At 30.6% G+C, this 25,290-nt stretch overlaps 4 protein-coding genes across 4 annotated transcripts; 1 reads left to right on the forward strand and 3 right to left on the reverse strand.

The window, feature by feature from the left end:
* Positions 1-2,660: 2,660 nt before the first annotated feature.
* Positions 2,661-3,621, forward strand: HELRODRAFT_177168 (hypothetical protein; the record flags this gene model as incomplete). Its single annotated transcript, XM_009025376.1, has 3 exons — positions 2,661-2,718; positions 2,998-3,198; positions 3,365-3,621. The coding sequence occupies 3 exons, from the start codon at positions 2,661-2,663 to the stop codon at positions 3,619-3,621; spliced, it is 516 nt and encodes a 171-aa protein (XP_009023624.1).
* Positions 3,622-6,889: 3,268 nt separating this feature from the next.
* On the reverse strand, positions 6,890-12,232 carry HELRODRAFT_84756 (hypothetical protein; the record flags this gene model as incomplete). The annotated part of the gene is made up of 8 exons (XM_009025304.1): positions 6,890-7,152; positions 7,450-7,702; positions 8,108-8,278; positions 8,749-8,838; positions 9,134-9,229; positions 9,404-9,556; positions 9,976-10,077; positions 12,116-12,232. The coding sequence occupies 8 exons, from the start codon at positions 12,230-12,232 to the stop codon at positions 6,890-6,892; spliced, it is 1,245 nt and encodes a 414-aa protein (XP_009023552.1).
* Positions 12,233-13,307: 1,075 nt separating this feature from the next.
* HELRODRAFT_193031 (hypothetical protein) lies at positions 13,308-16,876 on the reverse strand. Its single transcript, XM_009025377.1, has 5 exons — positions 16,727-16,876; positions 15,921-16,027; positions 15,584-15,702; positions 15,086-15,190; positions 13,308-14,839 (listed from the first exon to the last, which is right to left on the reverse strand). Exons 1-5 carry the CDS (start codon positions 16,836-16,838, stop codon positions 14,647-14,649), a joined length of 636 nt encoding a protein of 211 aa, XP_009023625.1. The 5' UTR covers positions 16,839-16,876; the 3' UTR covers positions 13,308-14,646.
* A 2,479-nt stretch (positions 16,877-19,355) lies between these two features.
* On the reverse strand, positions 19,356-23,704 carry HELRODRAFT_177171 (hypothetical protein; the record flags this gene model as incomplete). Its single annotated transcript, XM_009025378.1, has 4 exons — positions 19,356-21,022; positions 21,122-21,582; positions 22,090-22,359; positions 23,418-23,704. 4 exons carry the CDS (start codon positions 23,702-23,704, stop codon positions 19,356-19,358), a joined length of 2,685 nt encoding a protein of 894 aa, XP_009023626.1.
* Between the last annotated feature and the right edge of the window lie 1,586 nt (positions 23,705-25,290).

Raw genomic sequence — 25,290 nt, forward strand, 5'->3', positions numbered from 1 at the left:
AACATCAATAACAAAAATGCAAATAGTGATGACAATAATAATGCAAATAATATTAATAACAGCAACAACAACGTTACTAATAATAACAATTGCCGCGATAACAGCTCTGAATAAAAATCACCCCAACATTTTTAGGGAATTTTTGAAACATTTATTGACGTTGTCCGGTTTGTATGTAAGAATTATACAATGATAGACATGTACGTACGTGTTTGCCGTTATGTAGATGATTACATCATATCAGCACGCAACAAAGTTATGTAAGCGATTTTAAATAATCGTGAGTTTGAGAGTTTTGATACTGATGAGTTACGATTTTGAAATTTAAAAAAATAACAAGTGGGAAAGACTGTTACATGCCTTTTGGGATCGATCGAACCAGCCATATCTCAACTCCAAATCATGACAATCTAATGAATAACAACATAACCGCCCACACGATAAAAAGTTTAAGAGATTAAATCCGGTAACGCGCGCTCCATTCGAGACATTCATCAAAACTAATCACTATAAAATGTGCATGTATGTATATATATATATATATATATATATATATATATATATATATATAATCAAAAAACAATCTTATATATGACACAACATGAATACAATATGAATGTATATAAAGTACACGCATACATACAATATACCAATATATACATACATATAAAGTAGATTAGACGATCTCTGTATAAATGAATAAGCTTCCATGAATTACTCAAACAATGGATTAAATACTGATAGATCACTTTTAAAGTACTCAATCAAGCGGAATGAATGACGAACTCTTTCTCGCCCTGATGAAAATGATGATGGTGCCAATGATGAAGATGAAACACACAAGAAGAACTATGATGACCAGTGCTAACTCGGCTTCTGTGTTCATCGCTGTGTGTGTGTGTGTATGTGGCATGTATGAGTCCCATTAGGCACGAAACGCGTCTAGTCTAGGACGGGTTAGGTGTTCAGAGTAGGGCACCATTGACTGATAATGTAGAAAAAGGAAGGTTCAATGCAACACACCTAGAACACACACATAATTTTGAAACTACAAGAAAAATCATGGACAACAACTGTAGATTTACTGATTTACTGTAATTCCCGCCATCCCCATCTGAATATATATATATATATATATACATACATACATACATATATATATTTTTACAATATTCTATAAATTCTACCGAATGTTTAGCGTTAATATGTTTGAAGTTCGTTTTTTCGATTTTTCTCACTAAAGTTTCTCACATATTAACGCTAAACATTCGGTAAAATTTATAGAATATTGTAAAACATATTAACGCTAAACATTCGGTAGAATTTATAGAATATTGTAAAAAAACGAACTACAAACATATTAACGCTAAACATTCGGTAGAATTTATAGAATATTGTAAAAATTATGGTCTATTACCAACATTTACATATATATATATATATAAATATATATATAAATATATATATATATATATATAAATTTACATACTCTATATGTATATAGTTATATAATTATTTACAATTTATTTTGAAATGTATGAAGCGTGGGTTACTTTTAAAAAATTTCAAACAAGATTTACCCTCAAAATTTAAGTTACTATCCCCTCAAATATACTCCAATGCATATTAAAATTCAGAATTTTCCATTATTTCATTCTATCGGCTTCTAAAATTTTTTGAAATATCAAAAACATTAAGATACCTCTCTTTACTGCATTTCTGCGTTTGTTCTTTAAATTAAATAATAAGCAAAGTTGTTAATATTAAAAACATTTTCAAACGTAAAAACCTGTTGTGAAACTATGTGACTTCAACAGATGACTAAAAAAGTGACGAAATTGTGAGATCACCGCTCGCCAAATACCTTATAAAGATTCCCTAACAAATATGTCCCATTTATAATAATAATATGTTAAATTATATGATATTAGTTTTTATATTACACTTGACCCGCTATATGTTAGACATTTGTATGTATATACATATATATATGTGTGTGTGTATGTGTGTGTGTAGCAAATAATACACACACAAATACGCACACACACACAAAAACGCACGCACACACACACACCAATCCCACACATACATTCACACATATAAATAATATATATCTAATATATATGTATATATAATTTATATCATCACAAAGAGATCAGACAAGTATATATGATAAACTTGAAAGCCGTTATATAAAAACATATTCAAATATACCATATTAATGCGGCGTTTTTCCAAAGTTCTTAAATAAATTTAAATTCAAAATTACGCTTGAAAATTAACCGAGAAGTCAAAAAGCCCCTGACGATTCTTACTATTGAATGATTGCGCCATCACACCGTCAGGGTTTTCCCTCCAACTTTTTTCAGTTGTTCAACAGTTCTATATAAACCGAAACCATGCTGATTGTGAGTTATCTGCTGACAGAGTTCCAACTACAGTTAACATCTGTACTGTTCTCATCTTACAGACTGGAAGGTTAAATTATTTTTCTTTCATCATATAAATTACTTTATTTTGTTAGAAGGCATTTTTAAAACTCTTAAATTAATTATTTAAAAGTGAATGTTGAAAAATATTTTGTTTCATGTATCAAAATGATTCACTTTTATTACTAAAAGGTAGTTTGTTAAATTTATTTTTCCAACTAAGGTAGAAAAATGGCAGCGAAATTGAATGCAATCGTGCTTGTCGTAGCTCTGTGCTTCGCCCAAAATGGTGAGTTATTACAATGTTGTGTCTGTTGCTTGCTTAAAATTATAAGTGATCAAACTTTTATTTTTGTCTTGTTTATACTAGTAATTATGGTGAAATGTGTAAATTTTTAACAACTCAACGAGTGCAGTATGTCTTAATACAAATGTGCGGAATTATATCGGTCTATAGCCATCTAAAGCATTGCATGCAAGAAAAATAACCTAACAAATATGTCTTTATAGGTGTCTTTACATTAAAATAAAATGCTCATGATGTCAAACTATTTTATATTTCGTAAAGGATATTCTTGGGATGAAAATAAGTTCAACTGCGTCTACAATCCGCCATGCACTCAATACTTTAGAGACCGTGGTCAGTACTACTTTGCCTATGATGCCAGCAACTCTACATTTGTTCAATGTGATCAGTGGGGAGGTTGTTTCCACATGCCATGTGCTCCTGGAACTGTCTGGAGTACTAGGGCCTACACCTGCATCCAAGGTGAGATTACCGTTTACAATTGATATAATTTTGTACTCTTCATAAAATTTCATACGAAAAAATACTTTCCTTGAACATTGAATGTATGCATGTTTTGTAAAAAATGAGAAAATTTATATCTATTTATAAATTTTGATTAGGAATAAAACTATTCTGTTATTAACAGGGAACTCCAATGGCCTGCTAACTACGACTAAACCTACTACAACAACTACGAGGTTTGTTCGAGATCTTGGCAAGTACAACTGCAGCATCAACCAACCATGCACTCAATACTTCAGAGATCGTGGCCAGTACTACTTTGCTAATGATGCCAGCAACTCCAATTTTGTTCAATGTGATGAGTGGGGAGGTTGTTTCGTAATGCCATGTGCTCCTGGAACTGTCTGGAGTACAGTGGCTTACACCTGCGTAAATGCCTGATATTTGTTGAAAAACACTTCTGAACATAATGATTTCAGATTAAATTGTGACATTTCTTCATGTTATAGTTGATCGTTTATTCAACAATAAAAAAATTTTTCTTTATCTCTGTTTTCATAATTCCTAAACAGAATATTAAACAGTTGAATATAAACGTATCGTATAGCTAACAAAAAACAAATACAAAACAATTAAGCCAGCATTCCAGCTACCCATTGTTGCTTTCGCTAAATGAGGAGTGTGTATTTCAAATTGAACATTTTAAAACATTAAATTGAATGTTTTAAGAAATCGAAATATGTCGAAAAATTAAAATTTCAATATAAGATGCAAATATTTTTACAAAAAAGACTACAACTGATCATTATGAACAATATTATTAAAACGATTGAATATATGAATGTATGACGAATAAAAAACGAATAAATGAGTTAATGAATGAATTAATTAATAAACGCATTTAAAATAAATTATTTAAAAAGTAATATTATTAAGGTTCATTTATAAAATAGAAAAATCAATAAACTCTCTAATTAGAATATATATATTTCATAGTATACTACAATTTAAACACGTCATTCATTACAATAACATCAATAACAAAAATGCAAATAGTGATGACAATAATAATGCAAATAATATTAATAACAGCAACAACAACGTTACTAATAATAACAATTGCCGCGATAACAGCTCTGAATAAAAATCACCCCAACATATTTAGAGAATTTTTGATCATCTTATTTTACACATCAAATTCGTCTATATAATGTAATTTGTGTAGTTTATGTAATTAGTTGATGTAGTTTATTAATTTAAATTCATCTTTTGTGGTTGAAATTGTTTTTTCTATAAGAAAAAAAATAACTTATTGTTAGAAACTCATATTTTTTGCATACCGAATAATTTTTTAATTTCCTAGTCCCCTGAATAATTGATTCAAAATATGTTAAATCAAATTTTTTTTAAATGAAATGTGTTTTTTTTTAATTTTAATTGAGTTGACTCGTAGAAAATATAAATTTACCAACGTACCTACGACTCTCAAAATTTCTCAATAAATTATGAAAATTTATTTAAAATGGAATCTTTGTTGTTGAAGCTGGAAAATTTTTATACAGTATCTTCAGTTATTAAATTAATATTTATTCGTGAACAACCATAATAAAAAAAATTTCGTATTGAAACCCAGTCATAATTAAATTTTACATGTTAACCACGGTTTATAATACTTTCTCTCTCTCTCTCTCTCTCTCTTCCTCTATGTTCTACAAATGTTGTCAGTTGCTTTGAGAGCTGTTGATTGTTGACTTTTAGCAACCATTCTGTCTTTGGGGATCTTTTTGTCATATTGTAGCCCAATCAATGGACTATCAATCCGCCAGTGATTTCAACGTTATTTACCATCAGCAACAGTGGTAGCCGCGCCAGTTTTTATTCTAACAAATCTATCGCTTTTATCCAGGCTTCACATGTTTTTCACTATTGAAATAAACCACAAAAAATTTTTTCGACATAATTTCTTCATTTTTTTTTCAATTTCATAACATAAGAACTAACGCGATTATATTAAAATATCTTGAAAGTTCCAATAATAATAAAATGTTAGAGATAATACAAGAATACATAAAATACAATTTGGCAAATAAATTAAGAACTAAGAAAATAGGGTGAGCAAACTATTAAAAATAATATAAATTAAAACCAATTAAATTGGAAACATATAGCAGTGTCTCACTGTTAGACCTATTTATGTTCAATCAAGAAAATTTTTGTTTAAAAAACACGTGAATCCAAATATCGGTAAAAATTTGGCCACAAAGATATAAATGAGCTTAAAAAAATATTCATAAAGTAGCAAAAAATGCAATACTCTTGGCACAACCACATTTCAAATCCTGACTTGAAATTAAAAGTAAAAATTTAGATGGAAAAACAAACGCAGAAATTAATTTTGTTAAATTTAGCGATGAACTACGTGAGTGTTCACTGGAGGCACACAACTAACTAACTGTTCATACAGTTAATCAACCCACCACATTGCTAAATATCTTAAACCATTACAGAAAGAATAATTAAGATGAAAACGATTAAAATTATTGCGAATATGTTCGTTAAATGAATAATTGCAAATTATCGGCAATAATGATTTAAACTTGGAAATTTTAGATAAAACAGATAAAAAATTAACACCCTGGCGATAAGTTTAGAATAATTTCAGACACCAACAGATTGATCCTGTCTGCCTCGATAGATACTGATGTAAAATATTGAAATTAAAAAAAATAACAAGCGGAGAAGACTTTTACATGCCAATTGCGATCGATCGAACCAGCCATATCTCAACTCAAAATCATGCCAATCTAACGATTAAAACAACATAACCGCACACACAATAAAAAGTTTATGAGAATGAATCCCGTAACGCGCGCTTCATTCGAGACATTCATCAAAACTAATCACAATAAAATGTGCATGTATACACACACACAACACACACACACACACACACACACACACACACACACACACACACACATATATATATATTTATATTTATGTTGTCGGCATAAACGACATAAAACAATCTTATATATGACACAATATGAATACAATATGAATGTACATAAAGTACACGCATACATACAATATACCAATATATACATACATCTAAAGTAGATTAGACGATCTCTGTATAATTGAATAAGCTTTCATGAATTACTCAAACAATGGATTAAATATTGATAGGTCACTTTTAAAGTACTCATTCAAGCGGAATGAATGACGAACGCTTCCTCGCCCTGACAAAAATGATGATGGTGCCAATGATGAAGATGAAACACACAAGAAGAACTATGATGACCAGTGCTAACTCGGCTTCTGTGTTCATCGCTGTGTGTGTGTGTGTGTGTGTGTGTGTATGTGCATGTGTGTTTAGTATGTATGTGTGCGTGTGTTGTCGGTGGATAAGTGGTTGGTGTTATACACGTGGTTGGATGATTGGCCGGTTGGTTGGTTAGTTGTTTGATTAAAGGTTGATTAGTTTATTGGTGTAAGGTATTTTTAGATCTCGATTTTTTAGTTAAACAATTGGTTGATTATGATTGACTGATTAATTGATTGAATGATTGATAGATTAGTCAAATGATATTTTGATTGATTCTTGTTAAAGTAAATATAACAAATAAGAGACAAAACATTGTGGGAAGTTTATTTGAATAAATTTGAAATAATGAACGATTAATTAATAAATAACAAAAATGAATGATTATTCGATTGACTGAAACATGACTGACTCAACGAATAAACAAAAATAAATAAGTGAATGAATGAATGAACGAATGAATGAATGAATAACATTATGAATGAATAAATAAATAAAATGTAAAAATAAATAAACAAAATGTAAAAATAAAAAAAATGAACAAATGACTGGAATTTTACTTTTGATGCATTCAGCCTTCCAATCATCTGGAACGTTCTTCTTGGTCACTTTAATGAACTGGAGAAGCGGACAATTTACTGGACACTCTATGAAAAGATATTTCATTGTTTATCGTCAGCGTCATCATCTAAATTATCGTCTGCCTTATCGCTATCCACCATTTTCTGAGCGTGGAAACATAATCTCGAGAGCAACTAACTAACCGACTGTCCGACTAACCAACCGACAAACCAACAGATCGACAAACCAACCAACCAACCAATCAATCAATCATCCTACCAACCATCCAACCAATCATTCAACCAACAATCCAACCAACCAATCATCCAACCAACCAATCAACCAACCAACTAATCATCCAACCATTCAACCAACCAACCAACCAGGTAATTTCAAGATGTACGGATCTACACTGGTATCATTCCTGTAAGAAACCTTCACGTAGTAATCATCGTATTGGTTGCTTTTGTTTTTATTCTCGTTCTTTTTAAATATCTCAACCAATAGGCAGGATGCATAGGGAGGAGTTAATTCGTCATAAATATTCATGGTGCCCATCAAGGCTGCCAATGTATCATCGTGCTTTATTAATGAATAAATTATAATAAATTTAAAGATCGGAGCAGTTAATTTCAACTAAGAAAAATTAAAAAAAATGAATAAACTAATAAAATTAATTATTCAAAAAGAGTAATATTAATAAATGAATTGATCTTCTCACAGCAGAATATATAAAAGATTTTAATTTCATCTCTTCAGCAGTGCCTTCAATCTTATTCTTTGTGTCATTCAACATTTTCTTCAATAAAGGACCTAATATTGAACAAAAATAATTAACTGATTGATTGAATGATTGATTGAATGATTGGTTGATCAGTGAAAACAAATAAGAGTAAATAACAACTTATTTGAAATTAACCACAAAATATAAAAACCAGCCGCCAATAGTAACCACCCCAACCAACCAACCGACCGACCGACCGACCAACCGACCGACCGACCGACCAACCGACCGACCGACCGACCAACCGACCGACCGACCAACCAACCAACCGACCGACCGACCAACGCACCTCCTTTCAACCTAGCCTCATCATCTCTATTGTACTGTAGGGCAAATGAAGGACCGTTGAGAAACATCATAGTCTCAAATACATCCTCACCATCAACTTTCTCGTGGGCCCAGCTTGGTATCGTGAAATTGTGGATGTTCTGTAGACAATAAGCAAAACTTCATTCATTAATACCTGAACCATCTCCATAGTAATAATAATTTGATGATTTATTTGGTACTAAGTGCAACTGGAATTGTGAACCAGGCATATAACATTTGTCATTGCAAATCAAACCAAGTACAGATCTTTATATCACGTAACTACATACTGCATCTAAATATTCACTGCCAACAAATAAACATGCATTTTATATACATATAAGCTATACATTACCATCATCAAGTTTATACATAGCATATTTAGAACAATTAAACACAATGCATATAACACACAAAATAGTTATTAAAAATGTATAGTAGAAGTGTAAAAACCATACATACACGCATACACGCACAGCACATACACACACATACACGCACACATACACGCACGTACACACATGCACACACACACGCACAAACACGCACACATACACCACGTACATAACAACCGATGAAAACAACATACCTGACACCTCAATGCATCACTTATTTCCCACAGGTTGCTCATGTCAACATCCTGCTTTCCCGATTTCTCCTTCACAAAGTCGAAAAAATTCTGGAAGATTTGAAAGTCACAAATTGCTGGTTGAGTTATTCAAAAATGAACAAAATTATTTTAATAATCAGCAAGCTAGCTTAGTCAGTAGAAATGCTATGTCTTGCGGCGCTATTATGCAATGGCCTGGTTCAAACACTCCTGTCGTTAGGTTAATTCCAAGTTAAATTACTTTTCAAAATCACTAAATAAAACACTTTAAAACCGCTTTTTAAATCATTTTCAAAGTCATTTTAAAGTTGACAACTTAGCAGAGAAACAGGTATATAACCATAGGAAAAGACGACCCACCCACCTTATACTTCGTCATGATTTGCTGCACCTCATCGCCATGCATGACGCCCTGGTAGATTCTCTCATAACTTGGACAATCAACTTCCATGTTGAGCAGCTAATGAACGTAAAAAAATGCAAAAACAAAGATGGATAACCGAATGAATAAAAAAAACGAGTCCTTACACCAAAAAAATTAAAAAATATTTTAGAGAAAATAATTTAGAAAACCTACCAATCACAGCAACAACAATCACATCCCAAAAAAGTAAAAAAAAACAAGCCCACATACATAATCTAGACTATTCTGAACTGTGTGCACAGGAATGGGTTGCCAGGCCAGCTCATCATTCCAGATCTGCCCGTCTGCTGGTGGGTAGAGACCTGCCAGGTTTGAGTACGCACTCATCAGAGTTCGATCTGTGTCTGTGCTGCGTATTTCTGTCTGGTATTTCGGGTATTTGTTATCTTCTATTAGCATTAATTTTTAATGTATTTTTTGTGAACATGACGTTAGCACTGCATAGCTAAAACAATCATTAAAGTAGAAAAATATAATTCTCTTCAGGACAAATACAATTCACATTTTAACATTTCACATTTTATTGATTATAAACAATAACTATCGAAAAAAGTTTCTGTGTACAACCAGTTTATTACTACTATTCATTAATATATGCAGACAGTATATATTAATGAATATATGCATTCACCAGCGTTCATCATCATCATCATTGCCTTTATATATCATAGTCATCACCTCACAACTATAGTCAAACACACACACGCACGCACGTACACACATACACATAAACACATACAACACACACGCACACACAAACACACACACACACGCACGCATACCTCATATCTATTATAGGATGAATTCAATAGTCTGTACGGTTTACCATCTATGTATCTACTCCTTAAAAACTTACCTAATTCAAAGTGCTGCCTCTTACCTGCCTGTAGGAAATAATTAAATTGATTATAATAAATATAAATCAATTATAATTATAATTAATATAAATCAATTATAATTATAATTAAATAATGTAAAAAAATATGTCTAATAAAATATAAATATGACAGATAATTAAAGGACATTTGTCCAGAAATCAGAGCATCATAATTAATACAACAGTTTGCCTGCCTGCGTGTGTGCAAGTGTGTGCGTGAGAGAAAGAGAGAGAGAGGAGAGAGAGAGAGAGAGAGAGGAGAGAGAGAGAGAGAAAGAGAGGGAAAAAAAAAGAGAGGGGCAAAAAGGTGTGTTATATTTTTAAATTTAAATTCAGCAACAACTAAAAAAAGAAAACAAACAAACATATTATTAAGTTACAAATTTGAAAATTAATTTCTGTTAACTTTTGATGTCTCAATAAATAAGAAGAAGTTATATTTAAATAACAACAATAACAACAACAACAATAATAATAATAATAAATATTGCATCAGCACTAATTAAATAAAATTATTATTATTAATATAGAATAAATAACCCACATTATCACCACCACCACCATCATCATCATCATTGTAATTACATTCAACACTATCATCATCATCATGATCATTGTAACTTCAGCATGATAATGTCAATCATAAACCGGATAACATTATTCCCGATCTTATCCTTACCATAACAATAGCAAGTATACACAGTTAGGCCACAGACTTCTAAATAATTTATGTATATATTGTATTATTTAGATGCCCATGTGTTAGGCACATAAACATCCTCCTCATCATCCTAATCATCATCATCATCATAATCATCAAAGACTTTATCATCATCATCACCACCACCACCATCATCATCATTCTCATCATCATCATCAGAGAGAGACTTTATCATTATTATCCCTTACCCTCATCCCCATAATCACCATGACAAACATCACTCATCATACTTGTCACCAACGTCATCACATGACATTATATATGTATATATATATATATATATATATATATAACCCACAGCAAGGCAGCACTACTGGTGTTGTTGTACACACAGTTGCACACAAATAAACAGTATACAATTATTATTTAATTACTCTGTGAATATATACACAAATGTAATAGTAAACACAGATATTAACTTTAAAATTCTATGAACACACACACACACACACACACACACACACACACACACAGACAAACACACACACACACACATACAGACAAACACGCACTTACATACACCTAAACATGCACGCACACACACACACGCACTCACACACACATAGATACACAACATGGAAAAAATTTTCAAAGCAAATTTTAAATCATTCAACTTCCAGCTAAATACATAATTGTACAATGATAGGAACAAAAAGTTGAACAATCAATAAAAAATTTTATTTATGAAGCGAAACTAATCATTTGCCATTCATAAATAAAAGATTGAATCTTTAAATTACAAATAAAAAAATTAAAATTAAACAAACAAAAAAACATAACTATCTTTTATTATTTTTTGTTGGAAAAACTTTGGAGTTGAGGCCACAGGAAAACATCAGTGTTCATTCAAAAAGAAGATGAATAACTCACGGCATATGAATATTATATGAACATTTAACATTTCTCTCAAGAAGATAACCTTCCATTGTTAATTCTATACTTTCTAATCTATTCTATATTAGGAAACAACATTTACATCGTAAAACTTTCAAATTAACCAAATGCAATTTCTGAGCTGATGTTGTAAATATAAACTAAAACCTAAGAAAAAAACCACAGAGCCCACTGGCTCACTTACCTAACAGAACTAGACTAGGTAGCAGCATTATTAACTGCAATTTTTAGTGTATATCTACACATACATAATATAAGTTGTACACTTATATATAGGTACAAATATCTCTTCAATATAATACATTTTTTATTTATTTTTAAAATTAAAAATATAAATCAAATAGAAACAGTCTTTTTAATTAACAAACAACAAGCGTGTATAAAAATGAACAAACACCATAGAAATAATTAAATAACACAAAAGACAAACATTGGTCAGTTGGCTGAATCCTTGTGGCCAGATGGACTCCCCGTACGGGTCTGTGGGGTATGTTTTAATAGGGCTCCTATCCCCATGTCGATAGACCTTGTGGCAATAGTTGTTCATTTAATTTCAACTATTATAACATAATATTATATGAAATATCCAGTATATTTAATTTAATTATATATTTTGAAAAAATGATAATCAGATTTACTAGTGTTTGAGGTTTTAGTAATTCTTTGATATCTACTATATCTACTAGAAATATCATATTGACAGGATTGTCTTCAAAGATCAAATGAAATCATCAAAAAAAGATAAATAATGACAAAGTTAGTAATTAATTTAATAGTAATGAGTTGTCACTGCTATTATTAATTTTAATTGTAATATTCAGTAATAATAAATTAAAAAAGCTAACAATATGAGTGAGAACCAGTTGATCAGTGTCATCAGATTCTTGGACATTAGTAGCACCAAGTTGTAGGAGCTGGAGCATTTGAATGACAACCAAAATAAGCAGCCACAACAACAATGGTGTAGAAGTTGTTGTAGAAGACATTTTTAATTAAATTAATTAAATTATTTTAATTTAAATTAAATTTATTATTATTTAAATTAACAACGTAGGTCTGAAACTCAAGTTTAGCCTATTTATTTACCTATTTATTCATTACAACAACTAAAAAATTATCTGTTTGACCATTTTTGTTTTTTTTCCCAAAACAACTGATCAACCACTAAAAGTGGATGTAAATCTGAAAGAGGAATGTAATAGCTAGTGATGTTCAATCAATCAGTATTGCTGATTTTGTTTTTGCCATAATTACCAAGGACCATATTATATATGAAATAAGACCACAAGATTCATATCATAGGGCTCATAAGATCACGTATCTATGTACTATACACGTATATATACACAATGATATGTATTACATTGACTGCAATGAAAACCCATAGTAAGACAGGCAAACTTCTTGCCGGGAGGGATTTATTGAAAGCTCTTACTTTTGAAGGGCCGCATATATATATATATATACATATAAATAAATATATATAACATTATATATAACATTATATATACACGCGAATAGATAAGATTTCAATTTAGTTGTTCTCTCTGTATATATGTATATAAAACTCTACCATGAGAGAAGGTACATTTATCTCTTAAATGAACCAACACAAAACGTTATTTAGTTTCAGCTTTATTCTTTAAAATAACTGATGTAAATAATTCGATAGATAAAAATGTGATTTGATTCACATATAAAAGAGGATTAACAAAGTTGCATTGCAAACATGGAGAAACTTTATTTCGAAAAGCATGTAGGTAGTAAGTAGTCAGACAAGTCATGCTACACATCAGGCAGCTTAATCTTAACGTGATTTGATTGAAATTAATAAATTTATTTATTTTTTCATAGGACAAACATAAAACTACGTTGGCGAAAATCTGAAGTGATCTAAAATATAAAATGCTGACAATTTTAATTGACATCACTTTGAAACAAATGAAACGTCATCTATGTAACAGATTTGTTATATTGGAGTTAACAAAATAGAACAATGATAAAATAAGTAATATAATTATTCAAAATACAAAAATAAATGATAAAACTCGAATATATTCGAATGAAATAAAATGATAAAACAAATTGAACACATCTGAACGTGAATTACGTAAGATAGATTTCATAGAGGACAGTAAGTATAAAACTGGCCAAACACGTACTACACAAGCCTTAAAACAACTAAACTGTGAAGACGATACATAAAGATAAATAAACTTCAAAGAAACGTAAAGGATAATTGACGTAGTTCCAAAATCATGATTGCAGAAAACAATAGATATAGAAAATACTATTCTATACCTATGGTTTTCGAACGTGTGACTAGACTGACTAATTTATTTCAGACATTTAAAATGTTAAATTCATGGTTGCTCCTTCGATACGCAAACATGCACGTACGCATATATACTCACGCACGCGCACATGATACAAACACATTCACACACGTGTATAACACGTATTAGCACGCAGTAAAACATACACGAGAATATTCGATACAACTTATACAAATATCAAACGGAAAAAGACAAACTGAAATTAGATCCACATCACCATATTGTGCACTTTTCTGAATCATTGAGTTAAAATTAGGTAATATGATTGATAACGACATCGTAATAATTGGATTAACAACAAGAAACAAACATCTTAAAGTAAAACATGAAAGTATGTTATATTAATCAGTGAAATTAACAACATCAGCATTAACAAAAAAGATTGAGTAAAAATTAAATGAATGGATAGACAATCTTTCGATACATATTCAACATCCTAATCAATATTCTATATCTAGTATCGTATATCAAAGAACATAAAGTTATATACATGAATGACAACAATTAACAAAAAAACAAATCAGATGACAAGTTGTATTTCAATCTTAAAATTGTCAATTATTTTAAATTATTTTAAAGAAAAAAACACATTTCCAAGCAATACTTTATTAAAATTTTGTGACAATTATAAATCCTCTTTGGAATGTTGGTGCTCATTGAACTTTCTCTCCTCCAGTTTGGAGCATTTATCTCGACTCTTCGTGCCATAGCAGAGGAAATTTTTGAGGAAGTGTTTTTTGGTGGGTGCAAGTTTGTAGACATTGTACAGGGTGACCTCACCATGGTCTCCTATCATTGTTTCACACAAGTCCTGCAGCCTGCAAGTTGTGCATTCGTTTGGACAGGGTAAATAATTTGTTAAACGAGTTTCATTTTCGAAATTAAACATTTCAAACAAGCGTTATTCAAATTTGTAATAGTGAGAAAAACAGTCAGAAAAATTTTAGTTGCATCTTTAGATGTATCCAACATTCATCAAATGAATAGGTAGAAGTTTCATGTTATAAGTCAAGAAAAACGTCTCAACAAAAACATGAAGGACCATTGAAAACAGCAGCACAAACCTCGCAGGCCACTTGCCTCCGCTGGCAGTAACTCCAGGGACTTCCTCTGTCTCCATGCCTGGTCCTGACAGTCGAGTCACTTTTTTAATCTTCTTCATACCATATCTAAGTCGATGTTATGGAATAGTATATATTTTGATAAATAATAAATAAATGAATATATATATATATATATATATATATATATATATATATATATATATATATATATATATATTAAGTATTAAACCATGTGTTAAAATAAATTATTTAATAAATTCGTTTTTACCAATAAATATCTCAATAAAATAGCTGATGATGTTATAAAATTAACTCTAACAATGTACATGAATATAAAAAGCTATGAGAAAGTTGAGAATGATTATGATGACAAAATAGGGAAAATGAACAAATAGGATAAATAATGATGAATAAGCATGGAAAATTTTGGGCAAACATGAAAAAACTGAACAGAAACTACAGAGGGTACTGAAGAAACACGACAGATAGATGACTAACTGCTTCCAAACTTCCTGATCGGAGCAGACCTCATCCATAAGATCGATCAGTGTGGATTCTGAAAGTTCGTTCTTTAATGATGGGTGCTTCTTGTTGTATTCGTTTAACCCTTCCCATAGCTATCATATAATTTATCATAACACTTTTTTAATTATCATCATTGGCATGTTTCTCCATGCTGCTTTTAAATGAAAAACAAAATCATTTTTTAATTCTAAAAATAAATTAATCATATTAAAAAACTATTAAAATCCTTCCTTCATAATACTTAGGAACTTAACAAACATAGCGATGCTTTTTAAAAACATGTTCAAGTTACAAGAAATGAAAAAAAGACCTTGTAAGAAACAGCAATGCATGCATCGCATTGTAACTCATCGGGTACAAATGGACTATTCATCATTTCATCATTCATGTCCTGGGGTCCGCCAAACTGGATGGTGCCTGCAAATAAAAAAAATATGCTGTAAACATGTTGTTAACTAACAAGGCCTTTCATAATTTTTCAATTCATAATTTTATATTAAAAGTATGAACTGGAATGCTATGATAAAAAATAATACTTAGCTTAGTTAGTTATCATACATTCTCATCGTTTAGTGATTCAGAGATAAAATATAATATAATAAGATATCTAATATAATATACATTATCATTAGAGAGATTGATTAAATTAGACGTTATAATATAATATAATGTAATGTTATATTATAATATAATAATATAATATAAATTATACCATTAATATAAATAGGCTTTATTTTATATTACTAATATATAATCATAATGATTATCATTATCATTATAAAATTATATACTATTAGAATTAGATTCATTAGAAGAGTATTAGTTGACCAATTTCAGTCAAAAAACATATGCATGCTACAAATACTGTTCAATTATTTAAATATTCACTAAAAAATTTCAAATATAATTCAATCAATCTTCATTTTGCATCCAGAGACCCAAAAGGCCAAAATTATATTATATTATTTTAGTTTTTTTCATATACTCTCTAAATTTTACTGATTTAGTTGGTTAGTTAATTTTTTCAGTTCTCTTTTACGAGACCTCAGGTTGGTCAACAAATTCTATTCAAATTAAAATTAAAATTGGAATTTCAATTTTAAAAACAAGACAAACCTGACATGCCGTCATCATCTTGGCTGATCACGTCCGATGAACATCCATTGAAAAGAAACATTAATAAATAAATTATAATAAAATTAGATGAATTTGATAATTTGCAAAACATTTTTCAACACCACAAAACTAAAAAAACGAGCAAAAAAACATGACCGCGTAAATGAAGTTGGACAAGAAAGAAGAGACAGTGTTTTAATATATACAGTGTTCTTGGTTCCCTACGTCATAAGCTACGTCATTAACCAAAAAATATAAATTATTTATATTATTCTACGTGATTATTTCATAATAAATATGACATTATATGAAACTACATATATTGTGTGATATTACATATTATTTTAATTGTTATAATGCATTATTATTCTTATCATAAAGCAACATAACACAAAGATTTTTTTTATAGTGATCTAAGAAGACTAAGTCTGACACAAGACCACTCTGAAACATTTTTTAATATCCTACTTTTGCCAAATTTGTTTTAAAAATATTTATTGTTTCTGCGCATGTTATTTCATCTTCCAGCATGAAATTATAGTAATCAAAATTACTTGAAATATATTCATGCCTTCCAGTTTGTTACACTCGTGATAACTCTGCAGCTGAAAAAATTTTGACTTATCGATCCCGAGCTTTTTTAAAAGATCTTATATTTATGTTTTACTATTCATCTTAAGCTCAAAAAATTTTGCTGATTCCAAATTCTCCCTCATAGTGATGATTTTTTATGCCTGAATCAAATCTTCTCTTGTTCTTCTCTTTTCTTATTGGATTATTTTGTAAGGCGTTTTAGCATAATCTCAAAAACTGATTCCAAATAGCCAACTTCAAATTTGGTACAATCGGTTCATTAATCTTAACTTTTATGCTTTCATAATCTTCATAATGTATTATACCGTGCCATAACTAAATGAATAAGTAATAAATGAAATGATATTATAGTAGTAAATGAACTAAACGTTGGTAGAAATACATTCATGTCACTAAGCCATTGATGATTTTCTCAGTAGAATATAATGTGAAATTGAAGTTTTCAACATAAAAATTTAAAAGTCAACAATTCTATTTAAAACTTAATCATAAATATCGTAAGCATGATATTTTATACTATCACTGCCCTATTGTATTTTTCTCGTGATAAAAACTGGATAACTGGAAGCCGAGCAGAAGGATATCCATCCATTCACAATGGCTAAAATACAATAAAATTAATGCAAAGGCTTCCAAGGTGGAGAAATCATATTGCAAATATTTTATTTTTGATGGCTGAATAAATTGACGATGGCGTTGTGAGATTTTCCTATTTCAACGTTTTGATAGTTTGAAGGTATATAAAAGATACAAACAATTCATTCAGTCTGACATATTATATTGAATGCAAATTAAATCTATTATTTTCAACAAATAGTAAAAAAAGGAGAAATTATTTTGTTCATATAAAATAGGCAACTTAAAACGTCAGCTTATGGCAAGGCTCCGTCTTTACATAAATAACAATAAAAAGTTATTTGAAATAAAATAATGTTATGTTAATATATTTAAATAAATAACATTTTCCATTGGATGCTAACTCACCAGAACTACTTTCTCAGACAAATTATTATAACTTCGAATTAAATATAACTTGTAAATAAACAAGTTTCGAAAAGTAGTTTAACAATTTTTAGCATTATTAAATCTTTAAAATCTCTATAAAATATGATAACAATGTTTAAGCAACCATGTGTTAAAACTTTGCATATTGCAACAATGTTAACGATTAAGACTAATATTGTGGACGTGTAAAGTGCCTAGCGTGACGGCGAATTAATGGAAATTTGATTGAGTGAGCGAGTGAATGAATGGAAGAATGAATAGATAAATGAATGAATAAATGAATGGTTTCTGATTGCTAAGCGTTCAAAGATACCTAATGTATAAATATATTCAGATAGATATATTTAGATATGTACAAAGATACTACTCCAAGATCCTACAAAGTTATTGCCTGTGAAATAAAATATTATAGATTTAAAATCTCTACTGCATACAAGATTTGATATATTTATTATGCCCTAAAATATGTGTGTGCTCGTTATATAAGTTTCTACTTCGTAAAAAAAATAAAAAATGGCGTGAGGTCCAAGTACTAGTTCCTTTCATATCAGTGGAAAAATGTATCAAGTGCAAACAACTGGAGGAACGATGAGATCATAGTTAACGGAAAGAAATTTAGGATTTTCTAGCTATAAATAAATTCAAGCATTATCGAAAATTTAACAGTTGAATAAAAATGATATATATATATATATATATATATATATATATAACAGTTGAATAAAAATGATATATATATATATATATATATATATATATATATATATCATAACAAGTCATTTCAACATTTTTTTGTTATCATTCACCAATATTTGTTGAACTGAATTTAAAATTTGTCTAAAAAGAAGATGAGTTTCATCACGTTTTTTCACTCTCGTTTTGATTTACCTGCAATTTGAACATTATTTTATCAAGGTTACGCGTCAAAATATTTATATAAAACATTTGTGAATAACGTTTGATCACGTTAAAGTTGCAGTAACAAGTTATTTACATGGAACCTAATGGAACGTGAGGATTGGTATAAAATTTATTCAATAAACAAAACGAAATTACTAACACGAGTCGCTCTCACAGCAGACATTTTGAATGGCATGTGCAGACTCCGCCTTCTTTTGCTTTCCCTCGGTAGCAAGAAAACTTCAGATCCAACGCTGGTCGGCGAAGAGGACAAAAAATCCTGACTTTTTGAATTGCTGTATCTTGCATCAAATTTGTGCGCTCTTCTTCTATCGGTGTCATTTCTGCGGCACAAGGTGGAATCATCGTCATCATGCTTAGTTGATTGATATTCGCTTTGCTTCAAATCATCATGATTCGTTCTGTCAACGTGTGCACGTTTTGGTTTGGTTTTTAATTTAACGGAGCAGGGGTGTTTGTGGTGCTTATATGAACGTTTGACTTTTTTGGGATCTTTGTTTGACAAAAAGTGATCCAAAGTACTTTGAAATTGCGTCATAGTGTTTTTGTCAACTTTTGAAATTTTTTTACTAGATGAAGTGTTGAAAGGTTGCGCATATTCAGAATCAAATCCCTGGTTTAAAACTGTCGCTAGGTAAGTTTCAGAATGAATAGTCGGATGTATCGATCGTAACGGTATTTCTTCTACTTCTTTCACCGTTTCAGAACACTTAGCTTCATCCGACAAAAACATTTTTTTTGGCTGCATTTCATCATCACCTGTCACAAATTTTTCTTGCGAGATATCTTTAGCTTTATCTTTGGAAATATTGAAAGTGTAATTTTTGTTGTAATTTTTAGGAGCGGAACCTCTGGAAGATGTCTGACATATATCCATTGAGACCCTTCTTCTGAAACCAGGACTTCGATCGAATTGCATAATCATTTGATCACGCTTACCTTGTTGGAAGCACTGATCTTTATGATTGTAATATTGATGATGATGATGTTTCTGGTGGAAATTGCGTTGTAATGTTGGTTGAAAAAATTCGGACGGATAGAAAGCTGCTGAAAAATTTTTCACTGGTTTTGAAACTTTATTTTCCTCAGAGACAATGCTCACCGGAAAATTGTAGATTTCTAAATCACTCGTCATTTTTTCTACCGTTCGCACGGTCAACTTGTTACAATCACTTGTAGACGGTGATTCATCGGCAGCTTGTTCATTTTTTAAGACTTTATTCATGAGAGTGTTTGACGTAGAAGTCAGATGGTTGTTGTTGACGGTGGGCAGCAGTGACGATGTGAAGGAAGGGAGCTTTGCCGGAATGGCATATTTTAAAGATTTGACTGTTTGAGTGGAGGCTTGATATATATTTCTAGTGTTTTTAACATTATTGTCGGTTTTGTTTGTTTCTTCATAGTTTTGGGTTTTATTGTCGTTTCTACAAATGGCGATACTCTCTTTACTGTTATCACATAAAGTCTTGTTATTATTACCTAAAGTAAATGAACATTTAGAGTCTGAACTGCAAGCCGAACTGATTTCGCTTTTGATGTTGAGAAAGTAATCGTGAAACAGTGAAGTCGAATTATCCAAGCTATTTCTCAGTGCTAACTGGGGCAGTGACATACTTTCTGATGGTGGATTTCCAGAACTTGCTAATTGTTTTTTGTGGACTTCGTTTGTGTCGTTGCCACCGGAATCCGAGCAGTCACTAGCGGCCCAGGCTTCGGCTGCGTGTATTATGACGTCTGGAATGGCTATAAAATTATTGCTTTCATCTGTATTGGCCCCTAGTTCATTGTTGTTAAGTAAATTGTTCATTAAAGTTAACTTTAGTCGAAAAAATTACTAAAACTAACAAAAATTTAAATTTACCAAATACAACTGACTTGATAACTGAGGTTTTCCTCCGACTTTATTTGATGAACTCGTTACAAATAACGAATTTCTTCTGTGCGGAGACTGCGTTCGATCCTGTTCATCTTCCTCTTTCAAAACCGTCTCTATCAGTTTTCCATCTATTCCCTCCTTCAAGGCCGTAATAACATCAGAGTACTGTCCATTTGTCGACCGATTATGACCGCGGATTAAATGTTGGTCTGCATACCGGTCGTCATCATCCTTGGTGTAACACTGCGCCACTACTTTCAACATGTGACTGTCGAGACTTGAAGCTCTGGTGAACGGAGCAGGAGACTGCTCTCTGGAGGATGATGAAGTCGTTGCAGTCTTCGAATCTGATAGTTTGGAATGGTTGTGCAAGTGTTTGTCGTAGTGGTGGATGCTGCTGTTAAGTTGACAGTGCTGGTTGGTATGTCGTTGAAGTTCTTTGTAGCTCTGAGAACGTTTCCTTTTTTTGTGAATTTGACAAAATATTTTTAAAAATGAGATTGATAGACAACGTATTTCAATTCAAATCGGTTTCTTAAATGATCAACGAAGCGTTAATTTGAACGAGATGGAAAATGTCAACGAGTGATCTTTTGATTTTATCAAGAAAGATTATCACATAATAGTACAGTAAGGAATATCTATCTATGGTTCAAATTACAAAGTTTTATTTGAAAATTCGCCTATAATTTATTCTGCATGGTTTTTAAATTTTGATTGACAGCTGTTCAAATTCTGGCTTTCGAGAACGTTCTGAATATATATTTTGAACTTCTATTTGTTTTCTATATTTATTTATCCAGTTAAGCCCAATAAAATAATAAATTTAGCAATGAGAAATACTACAAAAGAACAGTTAAATTTTTTGTTTTTTTTGGCTCAATTTTTTTTCGAGTAGTCTATAATGCAAAATGCAAACGCAATCAACGGACAAACAAAAATAATAATAGTTTTATTAATATCTGACCTCGTTGTATTCTTGCACTTGAACAAAATTTTTCTTGCAAAGTTTGTTTGCTTGTGCTTGAATATCGCGTAAAATAAATAAAAGTATGCATTGAGTTTTGAAGAAATATTTTCTTCTCCATTCACTGTCGAACGTGGTTTTGAATTTCCAATTACCACGGCATGCTTGGAAATAATTACGAGAAATATTTTTGGCACGATTTTTATCATTGTTATTTTAAAAACTAGAGATTGGGCCACGTTAATTAAATATTGAAACGAATTTCCTATCCTGGAATGAAATTATTTTCAACCATTTGTTAAACATATTAAAAAAACGAAGCTTTTTAAAAAACACTTTCCATTCAATTCCATTTTATGAAAAGAGAAGCACATAATCTTTCTCAACGTCGCGTCGTTAAGCAGTAATTAAATTCGAAATGTGATTTTTTTGCGCATATTAAGTCTTAACATTTTTGCTCAAAAGTTCTCCTCTTCATTTTTGTTTCTCTTCGCACGTTTCTGTTGTCAATCATCTTCCTGTACATCTTTTTTCTTTCTCGTGCCTTATTCTTTCAGGACATTGGCGACCATCGACTTCCACAAAACCCGATCTTTAGCACTTTGTAACAGTTGAAATGTGATAATATTCAACAAGTGAACCAAGGACTTCACAAAAGTTATTCGTTGTTGATAGCGATCTTTTTCCAGTAGTTGTTTGATTTTCCATTCTTTCTTTCCGCATGGTGTGACCAAAAAACTTTAACTGCCCCTGTCGGATTATCTGTGGTAATTTCCTCTTTCATAACTGGACTCTTTTAATACATCCGAAGTATGAGAGGTCTAAATAATTTTCATAATTCTTCTCAAAAACCACATCTCAGCAGCGTTAATCTTTTTTTCTCATTTCTTCAGAAATTGTCCAGGACTTAGAGCCGTAAGTTAGCACAGGAAAAATGTAACACCCTAACAGTTTTAATTTTGTTAATATTTCTGTACACATGTTTTCAGTACGTCGAAGGTTACATGAAATTTTGAAAAAAAAAATTTTTTTTCAACGTCATTTGTTGAGTGCTTTTAATTTTACAAATAATTAATTAATTATTTATTTCATTTTATGTTCTATAAAAGTTTTTATAACAATTTATAAAAGTTAGAAATTGAGCTGGGAGGGAATTTAAGGTTGTCGTTTTATAACACCTTAGCATTATAATTATTTGTTATAAACGATCAACAACTTGGCTAGAAAATTGACACAATAACAAAGTGTTTGATAACAATTTTAAAATAATTAAAATGAGTGTACCAGAAAAGATGAACCAAAATAAGAAATTGAAGAAAAAAACTAACACTGCTTCGTCTGAATTTTTCACTTCTTTTCTACCCTTCGTTTTATTTTCAGTTTCGCAAGGAGCAGATGATGCGGCCAGGCTGTTTAAGTTGTTAGTAGGTGGTTCCAACATGACCGGTATCTTTGTGAAGAATTGTTGGAGAGAGGACTGCCTTCTATCCGTCATGCCGTTGTGTATGTTGGGGTTCTGCAGGGACCTGATGACCACGCGCCCTGCACCTGCCATGGACATGGACAGACCCAAAGATAAGGTCGCTATTGAAGACAGTCCCACCGATGTGTCCATTTTTCTCATGACGGCTGTTTGTGGTGCGGTTACAAATTTGTTATTAATATATTCTACAATGTTACTAATTTTGCGGTTGCAATAGATTCAAAGGCTCATAAAAATAGTGTTATCAGCAATTTTAAATGTCATAAGTTACGAAAAAGTATTGAAGTCACGCAAATATGATGACTTTATATAGCAATAATGATACTATGATAGATGAATGAGTTGAAAAAGAATGATAAAGTTATAAAATGATGATAGGATGAGGAAAGTTTCAACGTCGCCGTCACCTTTAAGACATCCTCGTAATTACGTTTTATAAATAACTTTCTCCAGATTATATGAAACCCTTATTTTTTTCCGAAAGTAATTTGTTTGAAATAATTGCGTGAAAAAAGTCTGGTTTCTAAAGAAACACTTTTTTGTTTGTTTTTTGTTTTATTTAATTTTTGAGTTGATGATTAAATAATAATAAGAAAAAATAAAATTATCAAAATATTTTTTAAAATAAATTTTAAGAAATATGACAATATAATAAAATATGATGAGATAATTATCAAAATTATTTTTAATTAATAATTTAAAAATATTTCGCAAAAAAGTTAACAGAAAAATATTCATGAAATAGTTAAAGAAAATTTTTTAAGATGAATTCACTTCTTCGTCTTGGTTTGCAGTGGTTGATCTCTTCGTCCGTGGCTCCCTTCTCCTGGCAGAGGTTTCTCAAGTTGTGTATTTCCCTCTGGAGATGTTGTTGTTGGTGGTGGAAAAATAAGGGTTTCAGTAACAAACCAGAAGAATTTAATTTTGTTAATTTATTAATTAATTCAATTCCAAGCAAATAATTGTTCATTTTAGATTGATTTGTTTATAATTTTCATATTTGATGAAATAAATGCTAGTTTTCTTGCGTTTTCATTTCAATATAACTTCGTATAAATCATTCTTGCAAAGTGAAATGAAACGATGGAGTCTGCTGAATCTAGAGGCCTACTTCATTGACAATCGCTTACTCTGATTTACAACATAACGACGTCACACAACTTTAAAACATGTGACTTTTGCGACAGTTACGGTTTGCGTACATGAGCACTTGTGTTTCTGTTTTTATGTTTCTAAAGATGTAGTTAGCATGTTGAAGTAAAGTTCATTTATGCTTAGAGATCGAATCTGGAATTTATCTTCTATTTTGTTTCTTATAGTTTAGTTAGTTTATCAAAAGACATTTTAATCAATATCTGTAATCCACAGATTTTAAACAACTTGATTTTATAAACCCCTCTGCTTGTGTGGTTAAAAAGTTTTTTTTAGCACAGCTTGAAATCCTCAATTTCCTTTGTCTCCTAGTTTGCAATTTGTTCCAGTTTTTCCAGTTCAAAATTTTCAATTCATTTCAATATGATCATTTTTTTCAAGCCATTACTAAAAGTTTTTTTAAATTTGCAAAAATTTTATAAACTTTGTGGAATGAAATTTAAAAAATCTAAAAATGTTAAGCTTCTCATCCGGAGTTCGTTTTTTATTCTGATCAGTACGTTGAATCACAAAACTTTGTTTGAAAAAAAACTCGGTAGTTTCAAATGTTTTCCATTTACTGACTT

The sequence above is a fragment of the Helobdella robusta genome, assembly GCF_000326865.2.
Source record: "Helobdella robusta unplaced genomic scaffold HELROscaffold_41, whole genome shotgun sequence".
NCBI lineage: Eukaryota > Metazoa > Annelida > Clitellata > Rhynchobdellida > Glossiphoniidae > Helobdella > Helobdella robusta.

Coding starts and splice junctions, on each gene's coding strand:
- HELRODRAFT_193031 (XM_009025377.1), bottom strand. CDS start 16,838: ATGTTTTGCAAATTATCAAATTCATCTAATTTTATTATAATTTATTTA. Junction 15,703..15,920: donor GCATTGCTGTTTCTTACAAG/GTCTTTTTTTCA, acceptor ATTATATGATAG/CTATGGGAAGGGTTAAACGA. Junction 14,840..15,085: donor GGAGGCAAGTGGCCTGCGAG/GTTTGTGCTGCT, acceptor CACAACTTGCAG/GCTGCAGGACTTGTGTGAAA.